Below are 11089 nucleotides of genomic sequence, written 5' to 3' on the forward strand. Positions count from 1 at the left end.
CAAAGCAGATGTTTCTACCAAAGCTGCCTTGTTCATTGCCTCAAACATTTTGTTTTTTCCTTTTTTTCATTTATGATATTTTAGGTTATTTTGTCAATATAACTATTATAGGGTGTCAATATATAATTGGTTGGTCTTTAGGTCTTTGAAAGTCATTTTATACAAGGATAAATTTGTCAATAAAATTGTTATTTTATGTGAGTGGGAGATAAAACACCCCGGGGGGTTAGCACTCTAATTTTTTTCCAATTTTTATATAGCGAAAAGACGGCTTTGCCCTCCTAGCCAATACACCATCGCCGGGCATCCCTTTGGCTTCTTCTAGATTTCGCTTCTCTCTCACTGTTCTCATCTTTTATGTATTTCGGAACCTGCATTTTTCTCTCCCACCTCGTCGTTTTTCTCCCTGTCCAGCCTTGCCTTCTTTCTCGCGCCGATTATCGACGCTGTTTTTTCTTGCCGAAAAACTGCTCGACTCCTACGAATTTCTTTCGTTGGAAACCATTGAGCTGCTATATGTTTTTGCCCTTTTTTAATTCGGGTTTACACATAACCTAGCTTCTCCTGGTGAGTTTTGCGTCTTTCTCAATGTGCCTGATTTATTTATTTTTTGTGTGGTTTTTGATTTACAGATGAATTTTGTGTTTAAATTTTCTTTTTTGTAATTTTGGGGGTTTCAACTTATGGATGATTATTCGTTGACACGGTGACAGTAGTTGTTTGCATGAAGTTGGTGTCAGTGTAGACAGTGGTAACTTTCTTGATTTGTAAATTCTTTTATTGGTTCCAGATTCTGTAAAGTAATCCTATTATTTCATTTTTTTTAGTAGAAAGAGAAGAGGTAGACCTGATTCTCAATGCCTATTTGTCCTCTTCCTCTCTAGCTCCTCCTACTAATTTCTCACCATTTTTCTAATTTTCTAATTTCTTCCTTCTGCAATTTTTCCTATTTTACAAACAGCGGAGAGAAATAATTGATAATTAGTGTTGAATTTTTTAGGTCGACGGGCCGAGGGTCCCACTCTAACAACATCGACAGTCCCCAACTTTGTAATTACCATTGCCCAAACCGTCAGGTGTGAGGTTTTATCACAAAATGCCTTGATGTTAATTAGAATGGGGTAATTCTATTTAAACCCTTCTTTTTTTTTTGGCCCTCTGACTGATGTAGGATTTAACACGCCCCCGCACGTGAAACCCCATTTTTGTGGGTCACACGTGGAGATTCACACATTGTCAACCATGTGGAGCCAAGTCGGGACTCACCCATCATGCGGGGCTAACAAGAACCCACCCCATCACGTGGGCACTCTTGGCCTACGTGGAACCATGTTGGGACTCACCCATCGCATGTAGGGGTGGGTATGGGCCAGGTCGGGTCCAAATTTGGAAGGATGGGACTGGACCTGCTTAAAAAGGAAATGGGACGGGCTAGGCTGGGCCGGGCCAGGTATTGGAAATCTGACCCTTCCACGTGGGCATGGGCCAGGTCGGGTCCAAATTTGGAAGAACCAGACCTAACCCTCATCCGCTGCCGCACCGTTTCCAAGCGATTCAACTTGCTCACCTTCCACGTAGACTTGCTCATCCTAACCGTGAACCGCATCATTTCCTTTGATTCAGACTTCGACTCAGAAAGCGACGACGTTTCGCACCTCATTGCCGCCTTCCTCAAATTGCTCCAGGACCTCGTCTTGTCCAAGCCCGACCTGACCCAGACCCGTTCTCAGAATTCGCTGGTCCGCCCTTAAAATTTCATTGCCCCACCCGCCTCGTTTCTCTTATTAAAAATTTAGAACCAGCCCGTACCCATCCCGAACCTTGATTACTTGCCTCGACCCGTGGTTCCTATACTTGTTAGCCCACCCATAATTGCATAGGCCCAAGAGGACCCATCCAACCACGTGGAGCCAAGTCGGGACTCACCTATCACGCGGGGCCAACGAGGACCCATCTCATCACATGGCACTCTTGGCCTACGTGGAACCATGTCGACCATGTCGGGACTTACCCATTGTATGGGGCCGAAAAGGACCCACCCAATCACGTGGCTGATACCATGTTGAATTTTTCATATCAACGCGTCAGGGCCCCAATTCAAAATATTGATACTGTCCCAATTTGGTTTACTACCTGCGCAATCTGTTAAGTGTGAGATTTTACCAAAAACAACCTAGGTGTTAGGTAAAGTTCTTTTAACCATCTGGCGATGTGGGATTCAACAATTAGATATGACACCGAGAACCGCTGGTGTGGAAGGTCCACCATCGACCGCCATCGTGTGAATGCTGGAGAAAGCAGCAGATGTACGGACGCTCCCGCCTTGCCGGCGGCTAACGACGATCAAGGTGTGGAGCTCAGCCAGTTAACTCTTGCTTATTTTGTACTTTTTGGGTTTTATATTTTTAATTTCTAATTTTAATTTTATTTACATTTGTGACCATTATTAAATTTTAATGATTTATATATATAATTTTTTTTTTAATTATTGAAATTTGAATATTAACCGCAAAATCTTGAATGGGGTTTTGATTTTTGAGAGATATCTGAAATGGGTTTTCTTCCATCCCGTAGAACCCACTGGATTTTAGATTGTCTGAGTCCTGCGATTTTGTGATAATCTTCCATGGTAAATGACTTTTGTTTGTCTCGGTTGGTCTGAATTTCAAATTTTCGGTTGGATTGTTTGTTTTTGTTTCGTTTGCTGTGCTTGATATGAGCTTCAAATTTTCCGTTGGATTGTTTGTTTGGGTTTCGTTTACTTAATGTGTTAATACTTTTATGCAGGTATTTCCCATGTTTTGGGTGTCTCACTTGCCCAGTGCATGTAGTTTACTTCATTTTTCATCTTCTTCCGGATTTCTGTGCAATTTTTTTGTAGCCCAAATAATTCAAATTCAAATTTATGTATAAATTGATAAGTGTGGGTGTCGACACCCAATTAGTTGCAAGCATTCAGCTTCTTAAAAGGCTAAAGCATCTTTCTTTTTTACTACCCAATTGCTTATTTTCACCAAATTTACAGTTTCTTCTCTCTCTATTTACAAGAAGTACAAAAGGAAATCTTTCTAGGCACATATGAAGTGTTTTTTTGAAGTGGTTCGACTTCTGTGGATATCCTGTAGGTGTCTATGCTGTTTGCCAAGTGGTACTGGATTTGCGAACTTCCTGGTGCCGATGCAGCTTGTGCCCATTTGCGAACTTCCTTGTGCCGATGCAGCTTGTGCCCATTTTATCTTGCAGTTGCATCAAAGTGGTCTGCTGAAGGGGGATGATATGACAGACCGGTTTTTCCGTGTCTTCACAGTGAGTTCTCAATTCCTAAATTGGCTTGCTTTCAGAATGATACGTAGTGCTATAAAGCATATTTTCTGTTACTCATTTTCAGGAGCTATCTGTTGCATACTGCCTATCTTCTGAGATGACAATTCCAGGCTCACTGCAAACACCTCAACAAGTGCAGAATATCTCCTTCCTTGCTATTGATATCTATGCTAAACTTGTCTTCTTAATTTTGAAGGTAATTATTCCTTTGTAAGTATGTTTTATGCTCTTTATGATTCCTGGACCTAATTTAACTATGGATTATCTGTTGGAGCAGGGATCAAGTAAACTATTTCTCTTGTCTAAGGTGAGTACAGAGTAAATTTTTCGTTTGATTGAATCTTGTTTTTATTGCTTATTCAATAATTCTTGTCGCTGATTTTCTCAAAAAGAAATATTCATTTGGCTGATTGTTTGACACTTGGGCAGATTTTAGCAATCACAGTGGGATTCATTCAAACGGATGCAGAGGAGAAGAAAACATCTTTCAATCGAAGATCGTATTTTAGATAGTTTGTTAACTGGCTTCTAGACCTTGGTTCTTTGGATCCTGTGATTGATGGTGCTAACTTTCAGGTCTGGACCTCTGGGGTCCCTTGTTCCTTTGGTTTGTCATTTTTGCCTCTATCGCTAATGTTGGTTTCTATGTCGCAGATATTGACAGCATTTGCAAATGCATTTCATGCTTTGCAGCCCCCTAAGGTTCCTACGTTCAGGTTGGCGTCAGTTATACTTATTGCTATTCCATCATTGGTAGGAAATGAAACGAGTTGTTATGATAAGGAAATTGTTGCTTGTACGGTTGTAGTGGTATATTATATGTTCTTTTTGTTCTGTGATTATGAACTTTTAGGCTGTTACTAATTTTGACTGGACAACACTTTTGGAATTTTATTTAATGTTTATTTGGTTCTGTGATTATGAACTTCTAGGTTGTTACTATTTTTCACTGGACGACACTTTTGGAATTTTATTTAATTGGGGATTGGCTTCGAGTTAAGTTTGGACTGTCCCTTGTAACTAGTCCATGGGTGTCTCTTCTTGATCCATATTTTGAAATCGCAAAACTTTGTTACTTACTCTTTCTCCCTCAATTTTGCCTCTTGCTTATCGCTTTTTCTATTCTCTCCGTTCTTTCTTCTATTGTTTGTGTAATCACATTCTTGTATGTAAACATTTTAGTTCAGTGTCGGTGTACACAAGTCAAATATGAGGATATGTGTAAGAATAGACTTTGATCTTAATATTCCTTGGAACTGTGCATTTCGATTCTGAGAAAATCCTTTATCAGCTTTGCATGGCTTGAGTTGGTGAGTCATAGGAGTTTCAAGCCAAAAATGCTTGCTGGAAATGGTCAGAAGGTTTGGCCCTATATCCAAGGTTTGCTGGTACATTTGTTTCAATTCATGGAGCCATTTTTGAGGAATGCTGAACTTGGAGTTCCAGTCTGCCTCTTTTCTCTTCTGGATTTCATTGTTTGCAGCAGTATTTCTTCTGTTTTTTTTTGTTTTTTGTAATCAAATCAATCGGTAATTGAGCTGATATTGAAGGAATTACAAAGATGAGTTTCACACAGAAATGGAGTTCATAGCTCCATGAACCTTTTTGGATTCGATCCCCAAAACTCGGCAACAGACAAGGCATTATAGCCATTGCAAACCCACCAAAGCACCGTGACTATGATCACGTGCGAAACACATGCATTCATTTAACTCTTTAACAAACTAGACACGTGTCAATTTATACACCATTAAGATATTATAATCTTGACCGTTCATTACAAGTTTATAACTTCAACTATAAACATACACTTAGCTAAAATTCGAACTTCTTCTTCTTCTTCTTCAACATAGCTGCATCAGTGGCTTGATCCAGCTGCCATGCTTATGCTCCAATAACACTTAGGGTGCTGCTAGTGCTACTTCATGATTTCCCGGAGTTCCTTTGTGATTATCATTTTACTTTCTGTGATGTAATCCCTCCAAGCTGCATTCAAATGCGAAATATCATCCTCAATGCATTTCCCCGTAATATGAGGCTACCAGATCCATCTACTCCCAACTTAAAGGTGGTTGACAATCTTGCATATTTATTTTGTATTTGTAACATTGTTAGGTTATAAAAACTGATCTGGTGGGGACTGGTTTGTCTCTGCATATATGCAGATTGATTTGCTTGCTGAAATCAGCCAGTCTCCATTTATTCTTTCTGAGGTTGATGCAGCTCTAATAGCAAAGCAGATGAAAGCTGATGTGGACGAGTATCTCAAGATATGCTGACTTTTGGCCAGTAATCTTTTACTATTTCGTTCGTCTAATTTGTTTTGACATTAAATAATCCTTTACTATTTGGATTGGACTTTCTATTCTCTTACATGGATTTTTTTTTATCTTCTATAAATATTTCATCATGCTAATTGTTTCAAAATACTTTACAGACAAGGCAACAAGGTTCTTCATTTCTGACTGAACTGAAGCAAAAGTTGCTCCTTTTACCAATCGAAGCTGCCTCGGCTGGTACTCATTACAATGTACCCCTGATCAACTCCCTTGTGCTTTATGTTGGGATGCTGGTACTTGTTCTTATGCTGGATTGTGCTACGAAACCCAACTGTTTTAATGCTTTTCTGTTTAAAATCAGTCCCTGTTATGTAGTATTAAAACTTATGAATCCGAAATCGAAAGACCTTCATGACTATATCTATCTAGAGATGGTCTTGACTTGAGGACAACGGACCGTCGGGTACTTATATTTTGGGTTGATTTTACAGGCTATCCAGCAGCTTCAGGCTAGAACGCCTCATGCGCAATCTACCCAAACTGTTCCATTGATTGTCTATTTGGTGGGTGCTGCTTTGGATATTTTTCAGACTCTGATAGTGGACCTAGATACTGAAGGGCGCTACCTTTTCCTAAATGCGATCGCGAACCAACTGCATTATCCAAACACCCATACCCATTACTTTTTCTTCATTGTTTTGTACTTGTTTGCTGAATCAAACCAGGTGAGACAACTGAGATGCTTCATATTTGCTCTATGATAGTCATCTGTTCTTTTTATTGAAAAATTTATGGGGACGTCCCCTAATGCATGTTCTTAGATTGTTTTCATATAAATTACAATTGAGCTGCATCTTGCAACTGTTGACGTTATTTTTTACTTTAGCATGAAATTATGCAGGAGCAAATCACAAGGGTATTGTTGGAGCGTCTGATTGTTAACCAGCCTCGTCTATGGGGTCTTCTGATTATCTTCATTGAGCTTATCATGGTCCCGACTCTTTCAACCTCTCAGACATCTATCCTCTTTGCGCTTCGCTTGCTCTATCAATCCACCCGCTGGCAGGTAGGGGCTTATCTATGTGATTCGCTATGCTTGCTTGCACATATCGACGAACTCAAATGGTATTTGTCCCGTGGACACACGAGCTAGCAAACCCCTAAGATTTCATTTTCACCTTCCCATTATTACTTCTGTAGATTTCCCGGTAATAGGGAGATGTGCGAGAACTCTTACCCATATCTTATAGATGAATTTTGTTAGTTTCTAATTTTAATTTTATTTACATTTGTGACCATTATTAAATTTTAATGATTTTTTTTTTATAATTTATTTTTTAATTATTGAAATTTGAATCAAAACCGCAAAATCTTCAATGGGGTTTTGATTTTTGAGAGATATCTGAAATGGGGTTCTCTTCCATCCTGTAGAACCCACTCAATTTTAGATTGCCCGAGTCTTGCGATTTTGTGATAATCTTCCATGGTAAATGAGTTTTGCTTGTTTTGGGTGAGTCTCAATTGCCCAGTGCATATGGTTTGCTTCAATTTTCATCTTCTTCTGGATTTCTGTGCAATTTTTTTGAAGCCCAAATGATTCAAATTCAAATTTATGTATAAATTGATAAGTGTGGGTGTCGACACGCTATTAGTTGCAAGCTTTTAGGCTGAAAAGGCTAAAGCATCTTTCTGTTTTACTACACAATTGCTTATTTTCACCAAATTTGCAGTTTCTTCTCTCTCTCTCTCTCCTCAGCTGCATCGATGACAAGAAGTACAGAGGGATGCATTTGGCTCCCACTTTTGAGGTTCCTTCCATGAGCAAGCACCCTTAATTGAGGATGAAAAGGTGTTTCCTGCTCAAGGACTGTTACCACTTCAATATTTTGTTTTTGTATGAGATGTTTGTGTGTGTGTCTCGTCTATTAGAAATTAATTACCTTCTAGTTAGTTTTCGTCCCCTGATCCTCTTCTTGGCTGGATCTCTGGTCTTTTGCAGCTTCCCACACCATTATCTAATATTGCAACTCACGTGGTTATCAACCCGAAACTCAGTGCTTTTGGATTGCACTTGCATTTTCAGAGATTCTTTGATAGTCCTTCCTTGCATAATGTGTGAGCCAGTTCTTTGTCAGTCCTTCCTTACATAATTTGTGGGGCTGTTTGGTGTTGGCAGTTTTTTGGAACATTTGGTTGGAGCGTAATAGAAGAGTTTATGAGGATTATAATGGAGTGGGGCTAGAAGAACCATGGGGTACAGTAAGATACTGGTCAGCCCTCTGGGCATCAGTTTATGAGTTCAGGGATTATTCTCTCTCATATAGTATGGGATATGTTAGCAGCCGTAAAATGATTTTGGTTCAGTTTTAGTTACTTGTAAATAGATCTACTTGAGAGGTCTTAGCTAGTTTTGCTAGATGGTGAATTTCTTATCCACTGTTTTGTAATTCATGTTATTATTTCAATAAATTGTTATCGTTTCTTCACAAAAAAAAGTATATATACATATATATATATATATATTATATTATATATATGTACAATGTCAGGAAACATTTCTGCATGTTGGGTTTAACATTGGGATTAACATTTGCATCTGTAATTGGCTTCTTGGTGGAATTCAAGATAATCTTTCTGATTGCTATTTCATTTCTAATTCACATTGCAATATTTTATACATTGCTTTGCTTCTCTTGCTCTAGTTTGTATGTTCATTTGCCACTCCAATATGTCCCGTACACCCATCAGGCTTGAATAGGACATTTATAGGTGTTTTCATTTCTTTCTAAATAATGACATAAGGCCGTGATTCTTCTGTATCACATTAATATTTTTCACTAGAATATTTTTTTTCTTTCTTTATTGTTAAGATCAGTGTCAAGATTAGATCAGTTGAGGTGGTTTGGACACGTCAAACGAAGGCCTACAGATGCTCCGGTTAGAAGATGTGATTACAAGATAGAGGCTCAGGGCCAAAAGGGTAGAGGAAAACCTAGGAAGACTTGGAAAGAGAATCTAGGAAAAGACTTGGACTACTTGGATCTAACGGAAGACATGGCACAAAACCGAGCGCAGTGGTGTTTTAGGATTCATATAGCCAACCCCACTTAGTGGCATAAGGCTTTGTTATTGTTGTTGTGTTGTTAAGGTTAGTGTCACACTTCCCACTTTAAAATTTCAACAAACTAACCATTTGGGAAAAGCTTACCTCACCTCTATGTTTTCATGTCACGTGAGGCACCAAGTTGCGAGAGTATTTATGCTGTAAAAGATTTTGTATATGTTGGATATCAAAAGTAAGAATCGTAATGTAGATCTGATTCATCCCTTTTACCGTGCTCTATTTTTCCTTACATTGTTGCTATTGGTTGTGTTGGGGATTATATTTCTGTAGTGAGATTCGTGGTAAGGCTTTGGTTTGGGTGTGTGGCTAAAAGTTTTACAGAATAGAAACTATTTCATCCAACATCTCCTCATTGGGTTCCCATTGTGGTTTTCTTGTTATAACATTTTATCATTCTTAAACATTGTTTCAAAATACTTGACAGACAATGCAACAGGGTTCTTCATTTCTGACTGAACTGAAGCATTTACCAAGCGAAGTTGCCCCAGCTGGTACTCGTTACAATGTACCCCTGATCAACTCCCTTGTGCTTTATGTTGGGATGCAGGTACTTGTTCTTATGCTGGATTGTGCTACAACATCCAACTGTTCTAATGCTTTTTTTGTTTAACATCAGTCCTTGTTATGTAGTATTGAAACTTACATGTAGTCCATTAGTTTCCATAAATGTTCACTATAAAAATTCACTGGTATGCAAGATTTCTTGATTGCCACGTTCTAGTACTGTTGTGCTTCACTAAGAGGGAGCAAGAATGCAGTGGGGGCATAATTTTACGAATCCGAAATCTAAAGGCCTTCATGACTATATCTGTATCAAGAGATGGTCTTGACTTGACTTGAGCGGACAGCCTGGTGCTTATATTTTGGGTTGATTTTACAGGCTATCCAGCAGCTTCAGGCTAGAATGCCCCAATGCGCAATCTACCCAAACTGTTCCATTGACTGTCCATTTGGTGGGTGCTGCTCTGGATATTTTTCAGACTCTGATATTGGACCTAGATACTGAAGGGCGCTACCTTTTCCTAAATGCAACTGCGAACCTACTGCGTTATCCAAACACCCATACCCATTACATTTCCTTCATTGTTTTGTACTTGTTTGCTGAATCAAACCAGGTGAGACAACTTAGATGCTTCATATTTGCTCTATGATAGTCGTCTGTTCTTTTTGTTGAAAAATTTATGGGGACGTCCCCTAATGCATATTCTTAGATTGTTTTCATATCAATTACGATTGAGCTGCATCTTCTAACTGTTGAAGTTATTTCTTTTACTTCAGCATGAAATTATCCAGGAGCAGATCACAAGGGTATTGTTGGAACGTCTGATTGTTAATCACCTCATCCATGGGGTCTTCGGATTACCTTGGTTGAGCTTATCAAGGTAACTTCCTGTCCTTCCAAAAATGGAAAATCAAAAGAAACACAAACTTTTGCAATCTGAAAACATTCTAAGTTGCTGTTTTAAAAATTTTCAGAACCAGATGTGCTCCGGAGATTGAAAAGCTATTTGGATCTGTCTCAAGGTCTTGCGGCGGGCCAAAACCAGTGGACGAAAGTACGGTCTCAAGTTGGGTATCGGAGAGTGCCCACTAATTATTTGCATGGCCAAAAGACACGATTTGTATTTTTAGTGACACTAATCAGCAGCAAGTTGCATCTCCGGTGTTTTAGGTGTTCCAACTTCAATCCCCATCCAATTGTATGTATTTATTTTGTATTTTAGATCTCTTGTAATTAAATATTTACCTAAGTAACTTGGTTCGAAGAACCTCCAAATGTTACTTTCTGATACTCTTTTTGAGGATAGCAGTGTTATATAAGTTGCTTGGTGTGCAACCCTCTTTTTCCATTAGTCCAGATTGAAATTCCAGACAAGATTTTTATCGAGACGCATTATTAGCACTATATCTTTATTTTTGTACGTTTTCAATCTTTCATCAATGTATATCGTACTACATCTCAAAAATAGAAAAAAAAAAAACTTGCCTCTTTCGTTCATTAATTGCTAGCCATAGATCAGCAACATAGATCAGAACTTAATTGACAAAAAAAAAAATAAAAAAATAAAAAAATCAGCACTTACAATAACTTTCAGAGTAAAGCTGGGTTTACACCAAATAACTTCCATGTCAAAACAACATAAGTTGTTAGACGTTCTGATTATCTTAAAGACAAATCCATTGTAGTGAGGGGCAAGAGTCGACTTGCCCTTAGACCCCGGCCTCGTTCAAGGAGTAGGTTACCCATCGGCAGCACCGCTTTCGGGGCCAAATGCACCACCACCAGAAAAGCCAAGCACAAAATCAGATACATCACAGGTCCCCAGGAACGGGGGTGGTGGAAAAGCAGAAGCCATAAAAG

The 11089-nt window shown here is 38.8% G+C and overlaps 1 protein-coding gene and 1 pseudogene across 2 annotated transcripts in view; both read left to right on the plus strand.

The window, feature by feature from the left end:
- Positions 1-10114, plus strand: part of LOC126627937 (uncharacterized) — a 48863-nt gene extending 38749 nt beyond the window's left edge. Inside the window, exons 1-8 of one of the 2 annotated variants that reach the window (XM_050297505.1) lie at positions 5073-5392; positions 5490-5613; positions 5762-5896; positions 6095-6328; positions 6490-6669; positions 9152-9274; positions 9608-9842; positions 10006-10114. In XM_050297505.1, coding sequence (XP_050153462.1) covers positions 5575-5613; positions 5762-5896; positions 6095-6328; positions 6490-6669; positions 9152-9274; positions 9608-9733 — 837 coding nt within the window. In that variant the 5' untranslated portion in view covers positions 5073-5392; positions 5490-5574 and the 3' untranslated portion in view covers positions 9734-9842; positions 10006-10114. Of the gene's footprint in view, positions 1-5072; positions 5393-5489; positions 5614-5761; positions 5897-6094; positions 6329-6489; positions 6670-9151; positions 9275-9607; positions 9843-10005 lie in introns of those variants that run through there. The other variant, XM_050297506.1, reaches the window with a different exon arrangement.
- Positions 2493-4920, plus strand: LOC126627939 (uncharacterized; annotated as a pseudogene).
- Positions 10115-11089: the final 975 nt, after the last annotated feature.

The sequence above is a fragment of the Malus sylvestris genome, chromosome 7 (assembly GCF_916048215.2).
Source record: "Malus sylvestris chromosome 7, drMalSylv7.2, whole genome shotgun sequence".
Taxonomy (NCBI): Eukaryota; Viridiplantae; Streptophyta; class Magnoliopsida; order Rosales; family Rosaceae; genus Malus; species Malus sylvestris.